Source organism: Mobula birostris, chromosome 21 (genome assembly GCF_030028105.1).
Source record: "Mobula birostris isolate sMobBir1 chromosome 21, sMobBir1.hap1, whole genome shotgun sequence".
In the NCBI taxonomy this organism is placed as follows: Eukaryota; Metazoa; Chordata; class Chondrichthyes; order Myliobatiformes; family Myliobatidae; genus Mobula; species Mobula birostris.
In genome coordinates, this window is record NC_092390.1 from 38057117 (window position 1) to 38074833 (window position 17717).

Sequence of the window (17717 nt, forward strand, 5' to 3'; positions counted from 1 at the left end):
TCAAAATAAATGGGAGCTTAAATGAGAAATTTGGGTCCTTGTACTTTGTTTTTAGAATGTTCAGTTTTCTACTTGAATAGATTAATTGAAAAGTGTAAAGGATATGGGAAAAGCTAAAGAAACACTGATTACCACTAGTGAGAAATGAGAAAACAGAAACTAGTGAGTCATTGAGAAACCAAAAGTTTTGGAGGTCTGTGTTTACAAATCTCATTTTTAAAACAATGCAATAATTGGGATAAACACAGAATTCACCAGAAGGCAAGCTGAATTAGATAGAATAGTTTGTGTTTGACTAGACCTGTATGCAATTCATATGGAAGATTGAACAGGGGATCAATTGAAGCTTTTGAGATTTGATTGGATAAATGCAGTGAAGAATTTTGTCTTGCAGCTTTTCCACCCCAGGGAGTAGTTAAGATTTTGAGCTAGACTGTTCAAGGCCATCGAAAGCAGAAACAGGTTTAATATCACTGGCATAAGTCATGAAATTTAATTTTACAGCATTGGAACAATGGAAAAACATGATAAATATAGAGGAAAAAAACAGTATTACAGTAAGTATATACAGGTTACGTCCATTACATAGTTAAGTAGTGCAAAAAAAATCTTTTTTTTAAAAAAAGTAGTGAGGTAGTGTTCATGAGTTCAATGTCTATTTAGAAATCAGAAAATCGGGTGGCAGAGGGGAAGAAGCTGTTCCTGAATTGCTGAGTGTGTGCCTTCAGGCTTCTGTACTTCCTTCTCGATGGTAACAACGAGAAGAAGGCATACGTCCTGGGTGGTAGGGATCCTTAATGATGGCCGCTCCTTGAAGATGTCTTGCATACTATGGAGGCTGGTACCCATGATGGAGCTGACTAATTTTATAAGTTTCTGCAGCTTACTTCATTTTGTATGGGGTGGGGCTGCTGCACAAGATTGGTGATGCAGCCAGTCAGAATGCTTTCCATGACACGGGGAGAAAATCATGATCAGATGTCGTTCAAACAAGATCAATTGAAGTATCAAAGCTCTAGATTTCTTTTGGCTCTGGATGCTAAGCCATATGGATCCTCTAGTACCTCACTTACCACTTGTGACATGAAGAAGGTTATCAAAAACAGTAAAGAAGAAGATCAGAAATTACAGGGTAAGTGAGTTGCGAATTGGCCAGGTTCTTTGCGCGGTAGTGTGCAGCCCCATAGATCGCTTTTCCTTTTAAAGATGTGGCCTGTGGTAAGTTTTTGGACTCCAGGATCAAGAGCCAGTAAAACTCCACTCTGAAATAGCAGCAAGCAAGGAACAGTATCAATGGAATTGAAAAGCAAATGAATCAAGCCCGAGTATCCAGTCCTAGGCTTGACCTATCTGCTGGAAACCAGAAGCAGGAGCTCCATACAAAGCAATTATCAGTAGGTCTGGTTGTTTTGGTTTCCTTCTATGCACAAACTGTTCTATCATTGAGCACTGGAAGATAGCTTCCAGAATGCAAAGTATGAATTTTAGCTTTGCTTCATTTTTAAATAGACCCACAGATGATCATTTTAGTTGGTATTTTTTTTAATTCAAGGCAACAATAAACTTGGTGGCCAACTATGAACCGCCTCCTGGATCAGGACCACCTAACCAGTCTGACACTGGAGATTCTGCTGTACAGGAGACAGTTGCAGGAGGTAAGGCTTCATTGTTTGTCGAGTTTTCTGTTTACTTTTTATTCTATTTGAATGTTTCAGCATTCAATCCATTTGACGTGTCCAATGATCTTGGCCTTCAACAAGAATTGTGAATGTTTGGTGTTAAACTAAGATGGCAGAATATAATCTATGGAGGAAAAAAATCTTCAGTCCAAAGATTTATTGGCTACACAGTTCCTCGGATCTGTTAATTTCTATCTGTTCATGCATGATGGGAATTGTCTTAGCTGATAAATATAACATAAATCCCTTGACTTGTAAAGTGTCCGACATAACAACACTTCTTACCTTTCATTTGCAATTCGAAGTTTCAATGATTTTGAGGGTTACATTTAAATTCTAACTTCACTGGTATGTTCTTTGGTTTAAAACTATCATTAGTCATAATTGTCAAAACTAATGTTTAATGGTCTGGTTCCAATCAAAGATTTCAATTGGTACATCTAATGTCAGAGAAATGTATACAATATACATCCTGAAATACTTTTTCTTTGCAACCATCCAGGAAAATAGAGGAGTGCCCCCAAAGAATGAATGACAGTTAAATGTTAGGACCCCAAAGCACCCCCCAGCTCTCCCCTCCCACATGTAAGCAGTAGCAAAGCAACAACCCCCCTTCCCCACCAGCAAAGTGGTTAAGGCGTGGCCAAGTGGTTAAGGCATTCGTCTAGTGATCTGAAGGTCGCTAGTACGAGCCTCAGCTGTGGCAGCGTGTTTGTGTCCTTGAGCAAGGCACTTAACCACACATTGCTCTAGTGTCTGTGCGAGGAGTGGCGCCCCACACAGACTTCCAATCTGTGCCTTGTAAGGCATGAAAATGCCCGACGCAGGCCTCTCATGGTCTGAGTCGACGTTCCCCTCCCCACCAGCAAAAAAAGATCAGCACCCACCACCGAGCACTCGTGTGCAGCAAAACATCAGCAAAGACGCAATACCCCAAAAACTACTCATTCACCCTGTATTCAATATACCACAGGCGCTCTCTCTTTCCTTAATAAGGGAGAAAGGGGTGTCTCCATTTCACAACAAGAGGGGAGACGTAACAAACATCTCGCTGATTTATGATGTTAGAAGTCCGTTGCATCACTTTTTCTGAGCTCTATGTCCAAAGAACTCGGGGCTCTGGGCACGCAGCCAGCTTGCTGCTTTCGATCTTCTGTCTCCCATGACACACTGAATTCCTGCAGAGACACCGACCTTCAGTTCGCCCATCTCCAGAGCCATGAGATCCTGGAACTGCGAAGGCAAGCTAATCTCTTGGGCTGCATCCTTGGCATATCGAATAACGGCCAGTCATGAAACCGTGAGAGTGGGTCCAATTCCCACTAAGAACCGAAGTCAACGTTTAACTCCAGGTCAGGGTCTTCAGAAGAACCCTGGAAAGGAAAAATAGAGATATTAAAGATGGAAATAGAGCTGCTTCTGAAGATGCAAGTAAAGGAGTCGCCGTTAGGCACAATGGTCTCCTCCAGATTGGAAGTTTCACCAAAATATACTCCAATCTGAATGTATCATTCATTTAGGTATGCAATATGCTCAGTGTACAGTGGTTTTCAGGACCTGTGATATTTGCAAATCATATTTCCCGTTGCAATATGTAAGAAATTTGTGCTGTACATCATCCCCACAACTGTGTAGGTTTTCTCCCCCTTCCAAGGAAGGTTAATTAGTCACATGGGTGTGATTGGGCAGTGCAAACCTGTTGGGCCAGAAAGGCCTGTTACCATCCTGCATCAGTGAATAAATAAGTGATTTCTTTTTATTGACAGGCTGATTAATGTCTGCTTTGGTACTTTTAAAGACACAGCCAGTAATGTTGAGATTTCAGAATCAACATTTAAACTGGATTAATTTCAGGTGCATTAATTTTCCACTCCTACAAAGACTGCAGAGGGATTAAAGCTTTACTCTGTAGTCTTGCTCATGTAATGATAGTCACATTCATTGATGTAATGTTTATGTACTGTTTCTTAAACACTATTATTTTAATTTTTGAGAACATGCAGACCAGAGCATGTTTTTCTTTTCTTTTTCCTGTTTAGCCTTTCCAGTAAGTGTTTTCCAAAAAAAATGTTCTTCCTATTAAAAAGTAAATGCAATCGATGCATGTCATTAACTCCATCCATTATACGAAGCAACTCACTATGTTCGCTTATCAATAGCACTAATGTTTTATTTTTAAATAAGCATCTCCCATGCTTCGTTTGTGCAATAAACAGGCTTAGCCCTTAATGTTCAGTGGTGTCAATATGTTGTGCTGTGGTCCTTTTCCACAGGCACTTGTGTCTGTTCCAAGGCCCAGAGCATCCACCAATATGTACTCCTGCAGCTCGGAATGTTCCTCTGGACCACAGTCGTTTGTGGGCACTAGCATGAGAAGACTAAATTTTGAGCAGACCAAAGTGCATCTTTGACTGAGTCACTGACAAAATAGAAAAAATCACTTGTGAGAGATCTGAGCCGCTGTGTAACATGGGATAAGTGCTAGCCAGGAGCTTTGCCAATGGCGTTGGAGTCAGAGTTATACGGTATGGAAGCAGGCCCTTCAACACAGCAGTGCCAGTCAAGATACCTTCCTGATCTAGTACCATTTGTCTGCATTTGGCCCATAGCTTTACAAACCTTTCCCATCCATCACCATTTCTACAACTCCTCCCTTGGCACCTCCTATACTTTCACCACACTGATTGTTAGGGAAAAATTTGTTTTTCAGGTCTCCTTTCAATCTTTCCCCTTTAGCTTAAGTCTGTGTCTCTAGCCTTTATTTATGCATCTTATAGCTTTATGTCCCTTTGCTCCCAGAGAGATAAAGAGGTGCCACCCGATCCATTTCTCTCCTTTTAATTCAAGTCTCACAATCCAGGCAACACCATGTGAATCCTTTCTGCACCCTTTCTAGTTTAATCACGTCCTTCCTATAGAATGGAAATCCAAATGCAGTCTCACCAACATCCTGTAGATTGTAACAACGTCCAAATGTTGTGCTCAATGCCAGTCCGATGAATGCAAGTCTGGCAAATGCAGCCTTCATTTCCCTTTTTTTACCTAAGTTGTCATTTTTGTTGTCCTATGTACTTGTGCACCCAGGTCCGTCTGATCTACAATGCTCCCCAGGGCCCTGACATTTAATGTGTATACATTGATCTGGTTTAACTTCCTGAAATAGATTACTTTGCACTTGAGTAAGTTGAATTCAATCTGCCATATTCCTTTGTCAAGTTTCCCAGTTGACCCAGGCTCTTTGTAACTTTAGGTCAGGGGTGCCCAAACTTTTTTAATGCCATGTAGCCTTCCCATTAACCGAGGGGCCATGGACCCCAGGTTGGGAACCCCTGCTTTAGACAAACACATTCACTGTCCGCCACGCTAATTTTGGTGCCAGCAGCAAACGTGCTAATCATGCAACCCACTTTTTCATCTAAATCATTGATTTATATAGACAAACAGCAGGCAACCCAGCACTGATCCCTGCAACACACCACAGGTCACAGGTCTCCATTCTGAAAAAGAGGTCCTCCACTATCACAGGCTAGCTTCCCCTGGAATCCCATTGTGATCTCATCTTCCACACCAGTCTTCCATGCAGGACTTTATCAAACTCTGCACAGACATAATCTACTGCCCTGCCTTAGTCAGTCCTCTTCTTGGCCACCTCCATCAAAAACCTGAAAAGAAATTTGAGATACTAGTACCCACGCACAAAGCCGCTGCGGACAATCTGTAATGCAGATAGAACCTGCCTATCAGAATCCCCTCCAGTAACGTTCCCACTACTGGCCTGCAGTTCCCAGGATTGTCCTCACAACCCTTAAATGTGCAATATTAGCCCCATTCCAGTCTTCTGGTATCTTGCCTGGCTCTGGCTAAGGAAGACACGGAGCTCTGTACCGTGCTCTCCAGCAACTTGTTCCTGTGCTTCCCAAAATATCCCAGACTATGCTTGTTCAGGCCCTAAGAGTTTAGCCAGCTTGTGTCTCAAGGCTGGCAGCACTTTTTATTGATGTAAACATGTCACTACTTTATTTCCTGAATTCCCTGGCTTCTATGGAAAAACGGCTGAGAAGTATTCACAGTCAAGCATGTTCAGAAGGTGAGGAAGGTCTGACAGAATAGCATTAGTTCCCTGAAAACCATGCAGCAGCTGCTTTTGATCATCTTTGATCTAGAGTGGGTATCATTTTATCAGAAGGAACTCTGACTTACAGTGTCAAGACAAGGAAATAGAGTAACAGGCAAGCACAGAGACACGGAATCTGCTAGTCCTCGGCATGCCTGGATGAAGGGAAGGCCATAGACAGCACAGAACTTTGCATCCTCCATCTCACGGGTGTTGGATAAGATCATGGGGCAGAGACTGGAGCAGGCATTGACCCAGGAGGATCTAACAAGCTCTATCCACTCCTTTTTGAAATGAATAAAAGTCTCAGAAAAACAAGTTTTGTGGGTGGCCAAATTGTACTTGGCTGTGGGACAAGATGTGCCCAGACTTGTTGGAAGTGTATGGCATTATACTTTTAGTTGGCAGCACATCAGAATCCATTCAGAAGGCCTTCACCATCCTCTACAATGAGAAAGGGAGCATTTTGCTACTTTTAGGCCTGTACTCACTGTAGTTTAGAAAAATGAGGATCTCACTAAAATCTATTGAATATTGAAATGTTTAGAGAAAGTGCAAGTTGAGAGGATGTTTCCAATAGTGGGAGAGTCTAGAACCAGAGCACAGCCTCAGAATAGACAGATACCTCTTTAGAACAAAGATGAGTAAGAATTTCTTCAGCCGGAGGGTGATGATCTGTGGAATTCATTGCCTCAAATGACTGTGGAGGCCAAGTGATTGGGTATGTTTAATGCGGTGGTTGATAGGACTTGATTTGTAAGGGCGTTGAAGTTTACGAGAAGAAGGTAGGAGAATGGGGTTGAGAGGAAAACTAAATCAGCCATGAGTGGAGTAGACTCTGAGCCAAATGGCCTAAATCTACTTCTGTGACTTGTGGCCTTTTTAGAAAAATCAGTAAATGCTGACTTGCTGTTGAAGACAGTGGACCTTGTGACTTCCCAATAACCATGTGAAGGCTGCAGGGATGGGAGAAATGGAGAGATGGCATTATCTTGTTTCATTATTATAACTGAAAAATCCAGAATTAATATTTGAGACATCTGGTTTTCGTTCTACTTAATGACATTGCTTGCGGTAATGTACCATTTGTAATACACTCTTATTTGCTAATAAGCAGATAGGAAGCATATCTGGGTGCTACATTGTTCCAGGCCTAGCCTAAATCTTGTGCCGGTGGTAATAATTCTGATTCTGAAACTTCTTTAGAGTGTATTTTAGGATTGGGATACATTATACATAATTAACTGAGCAATTATAAGCATGCTTATTATGACAGCAAACTTATGGAATGGACCAGTGACTAAAAATTCCAGTTTCAAAAGTAACAGTGGAGATGGTATTTTGTGTATTTGGACAGCTCTAGGTGTTCTTTACTGTATACAGTTTGGATACACTTAATCGGTAAACTGTTTTTATTCTTTCAAATAAGATCTTGGAAAGCGAGAACAAGGCTTTGGACATTGGTTAACTGAAGATATTTGAGAAAGCAGTGCATTCTTGAAATTCTGTATGGCATGTCACAATTCGTCACAATTCATGCTCCACTCATTTTACTCATGCTGAGATCCACTACTGTTGGCACTCCTTCTCACAATATGGTTTAATATCACTAACGAATGTTGTGAAATTTGTGGTGTTGCAGCAGCAAATCATACTAAGTAAGTAATGCAAAAATAGTGAGGTAGTATTCATGGGTTGGTTCATTGTCCGTTCAGATATCTGAAGGGGGAGGGGGAGAAGCTAGTCCTAAGATATTGAGTATGTGCCTTCAGGCTGCTGTACCACTTATCTGGTAGTAGCAGTAAGAAATGTGCTATCTTGGGTGACGGGGGCCCTTGGTGGTGGGTACTGCCTTTTGAGGCATCGCCTTTTGAAGATGTCCTCAATGCTAAGGTGGTTAGTGCCCATGATGGAACTGGCTGAGTTTACAATCCTCTGCAGTTTTTTTTTCTGATACTGCACAAACCAGACCAAAAGGTGATGCAACCAGTTAGGATGCTCTCCATGGTCAATGTGTAGAAGTTTGTTGGAGTTTTTGGTGAACATACCAAACCTCCTCAAATTCCTCCTGAAATAAAGTTGCTGATATGCCTTCTTCATAATTTCATCAATTTGTTGAGCACAGGATGGATCTTCAGAGATGTCGACACCCAAGAACTTGAAACTGCTCACTCTTTCCCCAGTTAACCCCCCTGAATGAGAACTGGTGTGTGTTTCCTCAATTTTGCCTTCCTGAAGTCCACAATCAATTTGTTGGATTTTTGATAATTTTTTGTTGTTTCGTATGGCAGGTGTTTTTCTCTTCACACTTCTAAGTGTTGAGTGATCTGTTATTGTAACTCCATTCAAACAGCTGATCTGTCTCATTCCTGCATGGCTCCTTGTCACCGCTTGAGATTCTGTCAACAGCCGTTGTGTCATCAGCAAAGTTATAGATGTCATTTGGGCTGCGCCTATCAACGTAGTCATGGGTGTAGAGAGACACAGGACCTGGATTCTGTTAACTAATCTTCACTGTTTATCATTTCCCTCTTTGGGCAGTGGCATTTCAGCAGGTTACATGGAGTACATTCAGAAATTAAAAGTGCGGTGGGAAAATTTTATATTTCTGACCTATATTTCTGGGAAACTAGAAAGTCAGCTAGTGATACCCAATGCATCAACTTATGCCCAAGGCTTTCAAGCACTGATCATCTTGATTCCATGTCTCATGGCCTCTCGAAAAAATGCTACGTAATAGTATATTTTTAAACCTTTAAGCTTAATTCTGCTGAAATAGTTTTCACTGTTGTCCTAAAGTTTGTTCCTTGCAATAGACCAAATTTAAGAAGGAAATACTTAAGAATGTGACAGTGCTGTTAAAATATGTAACATGAAACCTCTGAATTGGGGATGATGTTCTCAGGTCAATCCTCTAAAACTGTTGAGACGTGTGTCACTGGTAATGCAAGTGAACCGTGAGCTTTTTGTAATTTTTACTGTTGACAAAGAAAAATTGCAACCTATTTTAGCTGACCATCTGTCTTGACTTTAAAGAGTCAGTATTAAATAATCTTCAAGGATGTTAGTTCTAGCTGGGTCCTGGTAGAATGGATTTAACCAGTGGTAATTTCTGGAGTTATTCCTTTGTCCATGTTTTCTATTTCATCTATATCTGTCTGGAAGTGCTGCACTAATTCATCGAACAAGTAATGAATCAGCACCTGTGCAGGTATCTCCAAGAATTAATACGTAGGCTTTTCAGTGAACAGTGACCTGTGTTTTATCATCCTGAGCAAATCTAACTGCTTCGATGACATCTGAACTGTGTCCCACTCTTCTAAAAACAGCAAAGTGCGGCATGCCATGTTAATTGACTGGGCCTGAAATGGTCAAACTCAATAGCCAATTGAGCCACTGCTGCAAATGCAGTTCTGCTAAAATTGCTGCCTTCAAAATGGGACAGTAGAAGAAAAGCTAGTAATAAGCAGTTAACATTGTCACAAGTTCATGAAAACTAAGTTAAAGAGCCCATGGTGTTAAAGGGGAGGTACTGGCATTGATAGAAGAGTTGGTTGACTGGCAGAAATCAAAGGAGACATAAAGGTGTCCTGTTTAGGATGGTTGCTGGTGAGCCATGGAGTTCTGCAGGGTTTAGTATTGCAACTGCATCTCTTCTCTTAAGATATTAATGATGTGGTTGAACAAACTCATGGCATTGTGGTCATGTTTACATGTAATACCAAGGTAGATGGAGGAACAAGAAGTGTCTCAGAGGTAGGGAATCTGCAGAAGGACTTTGATGGATTGGGAGAGTGGGCAAAGAAATGGCATGTGGGGAACTGTGGGCTTATACATTTTGGTAGGAAGAATAAAGGCATGCACTATTTTCTAAATGATATGGGGAATATTTAGAAATTGGGTGCAAAAGGTCCTAGTTCAAGATACTCTCAAGGTGAAGCAAGTTGAGTCAGTACCAATCACTTTGAGAGGCTATAACTAGAAGATAAAAGCAAGGAAGGACTGCTGAGTCTTTAAAGCATTGTTCAGACTGCATTTGGAATATTGTGAGCAATTTTGGAGAGGGTCGGTAATTATCCAAGGAATTAAGGGTTTAACATACGAGGTGCAATGATATCTTGAGCACATACTTGATGGAGTTCAGAACGATGAGGGGGTATCTTTATTGAAAATTAGGAGATACAGAAAGACCTGAATAGAGGGACTGGATATAGAGGTTGCTTCTAATAGCAGGAATGTATGGGATCCAAGAGCCCAGCCTCGGGATAAGGGAACTACAGTTATGTGTCGCATGTGATCAACCTCCTACAAATACCACAATTCAGGATCCACTCATCCTAAGATCCATAAATACTGGCATTCATTCTCTTAACTAATCTTTTATTTATAATTTCCCTCTGTGCCCAGTGGCATTTCAGTGTGTCAGCTACTTTGATCACATGGAGTACATTCAGAAGTTTAAAAGTGCTGTGGGTAAATTTTATATTTCTTGCTTACATTCTTGGGAAACTAGAAATTTAGTTGGTGATACCCAATGCACGAATTTACTCCCAATGGTTTCAAGCACTGATTATTTTGTTTCCACATGTCGTGAGTTCTTCAACAAATTATGCATAATAATATATTTTTTTAATTTAGTGATATTCCTAAAGGGAAAGAGTGCACTGCTTTCTCAAAACTCTTCACTGGTGAGGAGGAATTTGTTAAGCCAGAGAGCGGTGAATCTGTGGAATTCATTGCCGTAGAAGGCTGTGGAAACCAAGATGTTGGGTGTATTTAGGGCAGAGATTGAAGGGTTCTTAATTGGTTGATGGTTACAAGGAACAGGCAGGACACTGGAGTTGGAAAAAAATCAGCCATGATTGAATGGCTGAGCGATCTCACTGGGCTGCGTGCTCCTGTCTTATGGTTTTAATAGTTTTTCTGTGCTGCTGATGCTGAGTGAACCCTCCCAAAATCTCCATTCAAAACAAGTAATATTACTGGTTTAAAAAATAGAAAATACCGTAAGTGCTACCTGGTTTTGACTATTATCTTCATAAAGCTAAATAGGAAATTGATGCTTGGGTAGCCTTTACATTTTTGCTGAGTTCCCAATTAATGGCAAACAATTGAATTGTAAAAGCATTGATTATCAGAGCCTTTGTAGTTGGGCTGCCTGGTGCAAATGACCATTTTACAGAGCACCTCAAGGTTGTGGTTCATTGTGTTATGAGTGCATTTTGATAGAATGCAGGTCCCTGGAAGAACTTAGACTTGCTTCCTTCTAAACGTTCACTGGGGTAGGTGTACGCACATGATTGAGTTCTCAGTGGGCATCTTGCTGTTTGCAGAAGAAGGCGATGAAGAAGATGTGGAGGGCGGTGCAGGGCCTGGAGGCACTACAGGAACCCTTGGTACACCAGCCCTTCCAAGAGTGAGAAGGCCCCGGAGGAAGAAAAGTAAGAGGTTGCTATCCAACAAACCTCAGGATTTCCAGGTATTTTGGAAGAGTATAAATAGCATTTATTTTCCTCTGGCAATAAAATCTTATTTTGTCTTGATGGAGCCACTTGCCACTTCATTATCTATTAAGTGTGAGAATGTCAAACGTGTAGAAGCTGCAACACAGCAGTTCATTTAGACTGTTTACAACAGCTGTCCATTTGGAAATGAAATGGCTAATAACTGATTTATTTTTGTTCACAATTTTGTGTCTGTACAATAAGTGTAAAGCACAACTTCTTGCACCCAATTTGCTATGCTGTATTTCAGATTCGGGTGAGGATAATTACAGCACGTCAGTTGCCAGGTAATAACGTAAAGCCTGTAGTTAAAGTGACTGTCTGCAATGAAACTCATCGAACAAGGATTCGAAGAGGAAACAACCCCCACTTCAATGAGGTACATAAATCTTTACTTGAGTTTGAAGAAGCCAGCTTGATGAGGTTGCATGATCTTTTCCTGCTTGCATTTGTACTTATTGGAGCGAGTAATTAGACTGACCTATAGCAATCCTGCTGTCTTAGTGGTAAAGGATCCCATAGCACTTATGAAGTGTTCTCCCATTGTTCCTTTTGAAATGTCTCTCTCCAATATTAACTATGATTGGTGGGAACATGCATGTGCAAAATAATGATATAAAGCCCTGGCATCTGAGATGTGCAGGTTATTTTGTGACATTTTAATTATTCATGTGGAAATCCCAGACTGCTGTTATAAATACTAAGTGCCAGGATTTAAACCCAAGAATTTATGTGGAACGCGGAGGGCATCTGCTGATGGTCCAAACATCTGCCAGCGAGCTTGATGAGAAAGGCAACAGGTTGATTCTGTTGACTTTACAGTGAACCAATGGTGTAGTGAGTAAATGTTTAGAGGAAACCTATAGGATACCAGTCAAGTTGATCACTTTCATCTAGATATCAATGTTCTACGAGTCTGTGGTGGCCAGTGCTATCATGTTTGCTGTTGTGTGCTGGGGCAGCAGGCTGAGGGTAGCAGACACCAACAGAATCAGCAAACTCATTCGTAAGGCCAGTGCTGTTGTGGGGATGGAACTGGACTCTCTGACGGTGGTGTCTGAAAAGAGGATGCTGTCCAAGTTGCATGCCATCTTGGACAATGTCTCCCATCCACTACATAATGTACTGCTTGGGCACAGGAGTACATTTAGCTAGAGACTCATTCCACCGAGATGCAACACAGAGCGTCATAGGAAGTCATTCCTGCCTGTGGCCATCAAACTTTACAACTCCTCCCTTGGAGGGTCAGACATCCTGAGCCAATAGGCTGGTCCTGGACTTATTTCCTGGCATAATTTACATATTACTATCTAACTATTTATGGTTTTATTACTATTTAATTATTTATGGTGCAACTGTAACGAAAACCAATTTCCCTAGGACCAATAAAGTATGACTATGACTATGTTTGTTGGAACTCTTGTTTATCAGGTTAATAGTTAGTGAGTAACATATACAAGGTGCTAGGGGAACTCGGCAGTCGAGCAGCATCCATGGAAAGAAATACATAGTCAAGACCGTTCATCAGGAAGGGAAAGGATGGTGTTTGCAGTTAGTCCCTCTTCCACCACCCACCTACCTGGCTTCACCTATCACCATCTAGCTTGCATTATTTCCGCCCCCCCCCCCCCAATTCTTATTCTGGCTTCTTCCCACTTCCTTTCCAGACCTGATGAATGGTCTCAGGCTGAAACATCGACTGTTTATCCCTTTCTGTAGATGCCACATGAGCTGCTAAGTTCCTCCAGCATTTTGTATGTGTTATGCTGGATTTCCAAAATCTGCAGAATCTTTTGTGTTTATAATAGAGAACTGGAGCTGGTAGAAAATCTTTATGGCGATGTCAGGATGCAAGCTGGTCTCAGCAGCATATCAGTCCTTATGGGTTTCAAGTCCAATTAAGTTTCCAGACATAGACAATCCCAGATATATTGATATTGGAGAAGAGGCTGGAGGTAGATACCACTGGGTGTTTGGATGGAGGTACATCCCTCCTTCCCTCCACTGGCCTGCCAGTCGCCCTTGAATAAGATGAAGTGCCTGCTTAGCTCCCCCATCGGTATCACGTGAAGTCATGGGAGCAGGTGGTGGATGGTTATATGAGCAGCTGGTGCATATCACAAGGGCTGGTTATGTGACCACTAACACCAGGCAGACAATCTCTGAAGAGTATTGATAATTGTTGCGGTCAGCTGCCTTGTAAAGAAGGCAGCAATGGCACACAACTTCTGTAGGAAAAAATTTGCCAAGAACAATCATGGTCATGGAAAGACCATGATCGCCCACATCATATGACATGGCACATAATGAAGCAATACCACACCCACAGAATGTTAAGAGCAGTTGATAAACATCCATTTAGTTGGGATTATTATATATTTTATACATGTTTGGCTATTGAGAACCCAGCTCAACATTCATTCGAATGTGCCCTGTTGTAACTGATGTTCTTGTGTTAACAGGTTTTCTTCTTCAATGTACATCGCTCACCAGAGGAGCTCTTTGATGAATCCATCTACATTAGAGTAAGTTTCATTTGTAATTGTCATGAACTTACTTTTCCGAGCTTTTGAAGCAAGTTAAACTTATTGTTTTCTCTTTAGGTGTATAATTCATTTTCATTGCGATCAGATTCACTAATGGGAGAATTCAAGGTGAGTATTTACTTGTGTATCTTGGCTATTAGATTTAAATTATAAACATCATTAACAAACCAAGCAATTAAAGCTGCTAAACTCTTCAGAAATGCCACCATGATCTAAATCTCACATTTACTGAATTGTAGCATGTTGTGTTTATACCATGTAAAGATGGACTTTGGGATTATGAAAATAGTTATCACACACAAAAGGCTTCAGACTTCCAATCCTGATGAAGGGTCTTGGTCTAAAACATCCACTGTTTATTTGCCTCCATCGACACTGTCTGACTTGCTCTGGCATTTTGTGTGTGTTGCTCATGATTTCCAGCATCTGCAGGATCTCGTTTATGAAAATGGATATTTTGTTTTTTTTTTCTCTTTTAAACTTGAATATAGCATAGGTGGAGTGTGAGATCTAGTACTGAGGTGAAGGATATGTTCCTTATTATTCTGTGCATTGGAAATTCAGATCATTGTTTCACTTTGTCCATGCATTTTAATTAACTTTTTGACACGGTTTAATTTCTGAGCCCTTGTGGTATTCTTTGTAATTGCTTATAGTCCTGTCTATTTTAATATTATTACAGCATCCTTGCAATTATTAGAACCATTCTCTTCCCACACTTGAAAGGGAAGTTTGCTAAGCTCTATGGTAAGATCACCATGATGATGTAAAATTGCAAGTAAGGTACTCCTACATGTGAAGTTGACCTGTTAGCTTGTGCAGGCTGAAGTACGTGAATCCTAGGTGTTAACATTGTATTGTTTTCAAAGCGAAGAATTAGACCTAAAATGAAATATTTTGTTTTTCAGCTGGACGTCGGTTATGTATATGATGAGCCTGGTAGGTTGTGTGTTTCTTTGTAAATTGAAGTGAGGAAGGAGAAGCGAGCTTTGATTATCCATTTTCACAAAGCTGATAAGCACTTTATGTACACTGTATTTCGTCTTTTTCCCTTTCAAACTTAATGTTACTACTCTAACACACGCACACATGCTGGAGGAACTCAGCAAGCCAGGCAGCATCTATGAAAAAGAGTAAACAGCCAAAAGTCTCAGCCCTAAATGTCGACTGTTTACTCTTTTCCATAGATGCTGCCTGGCTTGCTTAGTTCCTCCAGCATTTGTGTGTGTTAGATAGTAACATTAAGTTTGAAAGGGGAAAAGGACAAAATTTAGTGTATTTAAAGTGCTATAAATGATATAAATTGCTACAAATGACCAGAGATTTATTAGTATTTTGTATGTTTAATTATGGCATTGGCAGGAAGGCTTTCTGTAGGCATTTACAGAATGGTGTAGAAATGGTTGCAACATTCTGTGACTCTATTGTAACATTTCTCTAGGACTGTCCCACTCTCCTGGAATTTTCCTTTAATGATGCAGACTTTTGCCTTTTAGTAATTTTCAGTTTCCTCTTACAAGTATTTGAATTATTGATTTGAATCTACTTGCATCATTTGTCAAGCAATGCACTGTAAATCACTGTTTACTGAAGTGTCTCTTTCTTTGGCCAATCACACTGGACCTTATTTCCAAGGGAAAGTTTCACCTTAGTTGTTAATGCTAAGAATTTTTTTTCCCCTGAAACCTTGTATCAAATATCCCCCTGTGCTCCAAACAGGCCAGGATTTTCTGGTCTCTATGTAATTGAAAGCTTGCATCTCTTGTGCAATTCTCCTCTCTGCTCTCTGAGATGCTGATGATAATACACACTGAGAACTGTACAAACTGGGGTCCATAAAGTGTTTCATGAAGATTTTAGCACTAATGTTTCCCAGAGTGAACATCGACTAATGCATTTTCTGCTTCTGTTTCGTGCTACATTATTGAATAATGTTGTGTGAGTGCTGATGAATAAGTATATTTCATGTAAATTTTTTTTTGCTATCCTCAGGACATGCTGTTTTGAGAAAATGGCTCCTGCTTAATGATCCTGAAGATACAAGTACAGGGTCGAAGGGATACATGAAAGTCAGCTTATTTGTCCTGGCCACAGGAGATGAGCCTCCGGTAATGCTTTGGTGTTGACATTTGAATTCAGTTTCTAGCCAATGAGTTAATTTCAGGTTGCTTATCACATTCACAACAGCTCCCCTGGTGGTTATGAGCTATCACCTGCACCTCTGCAAGCATCTGTAATGTTGAATCAGGTCCGCAGGTCCGGCAAGTGAGACAGGAGTTGCTGATGGGAGTAGGTGTATTAATAATTTATTTACAGTAAAAATTTGACTAAACATTCATGTTCCCCATGTCACAGAAACTACAAAGCTGAATATTCAACAAATATATTTAGTTAAAAGCATGCGCAGAGCATACCTTCCCAATGGTCATGTGCGCTGTTTGCCTTAAACAAAGGGAGAGAGACGGAACTTCCCACGTGTTCTCTATATACTCAAGGTAGTTGAAACTGGACACCAGGAAATGGGAAAAGCAGCTGCAGTTTCTAAACTAGTCAAACATGGCAAAGTGACTTTTGACAATCTGAGTAAGGCACGCCCCACCCCCACCTCAGGACAATATCATCTTTCATTAGAATTCTTATAATAATAATTCTTGGAATACAGCCCACCATTGTATTTCTTTATTTTCCTGTAAATGCCTGCAAGCAATTGAAATTCAAGGTAGCATATGGTGACACATACGCAGACATCCTACCTCTCCCAGAAGTTCCAGGAGTCTCCCGCATATTAAGAGTGGTTCCCTGATGCCCGCAAATTATATACAATATCCCAGAAATTGATTTTTTTGAGAGAGCATGATAGAGAGCGAGCACGAGAAAGAAAGTGCGCCATGGCAGAGTGCTCCAAAAAAAAAATATAAAACGTACGTCACCCCAGACTATACTAAAGTGTACCCCTGCCTAATAGGGGTCAAAATAATGACAGTGTTGCTCGCTGCACTGTTTGCAACAGTGACTTTTCTATTGCCCATGGTGGGTTAAGACTGTAAAAGACATGTTGAGGTAAGTTTAACAGGTGTCATTCATTCATTAGCATAGCTAACGTTATTTAAACTAGCTGGCCAGCTGCTAAGGAGCTACTCTATTGCAGACATCCCACCTCTCCCGGAAGTTCCAGGAGTCTTCCACAAATTGATGGTGCTACCTCTCTGAAATGAGTTTTTGCAGGGTGAGATGTCTGCATACGTACTTTGATAATAAATTTACATTGAGCTCTGAGCCTCAGAATCTCATGACCAAGTTCTTTCAAAGACATTTCCTGCCTGATGACAAGGTTTGACAAAAGGTGGGCAAGTGGGGAAGGTAGCCTCGTATGTAATGAGGGACAGTCAATGGCTAATTAGAATTTTGTAATGATTGTTAGTAATCAGTAAGAGCACTACTGGCAGTTGGTGCCAGTATGGGAATCTTTATTCAGTAGGTACGAAGAAGAATGGGGAATGTCAAAAAGTAAATAAATAGCATTGAACAGCACTAAATGAGATTCTATGGGAATATATAATTGAGAAATTCAGAATGGCTCAATTGATATTGTGACATTACTAAACTCCTCATTCTGATGTACCTCTTTCACTGGTTTGTTTAAGATGGCACCCAGAATACTGTATACAGATAAGTACGTTAATCTACTTTTTTTTCACCTAGATCAACAGGCAGTACTACTGAATTTTACACGTTTTTGTCATTAAGATAAATGCCATAATAACTATACCTTCCAATATATGGGTGTGACTGAAGAGCAACTAAATTTTAAGTGGTCTAGGCAATATACCCACACGTTGGATGTGTTAGATGATTATTTTCATTGTTTTCAGTT

The 17717-nt window shown here is 40.6% G+C and overlaps 1 protein-coding gene across 4 annotated transcripts in view; it reads left to right on the forward strand.

The window, feature by feature from the left end:
• Positions 1-17717, forward strand: part of LOC140185737 (myoferlin-like) — a 267873-nt gene that overhangs the window by 50524 nt on the left and 199632 nt on the right. For all 4 annotated transcript variants that reach the window (XM_072239327.1, XM_072239328.1, XM_072239329.1 and 1 more), the window contains exons 5-11: positions 1553-1655; positions 11127-11272; positions 11548-11676; positions 13760-13822; positions 13901-13951; positions 14752-14782; positions 15836-15951. In XM_072239327.1, coding sequence (XP_072095428.1) covers positions 1553-1655; positions 11127-11272; positions 11548-11676; positions 13760-13822; positions 13901-13951; positions 14752-14782; positions 15836-15951 — 639 coding nt within the window. The remainder of the gene's footprint in view (positions 1-1552; positions 1656-11126; positions 11273-11547; positions 11677-13759; positions 13823-13900; positions 13952-14751; positions 14783-15835; positions 15952-17717) is intronic.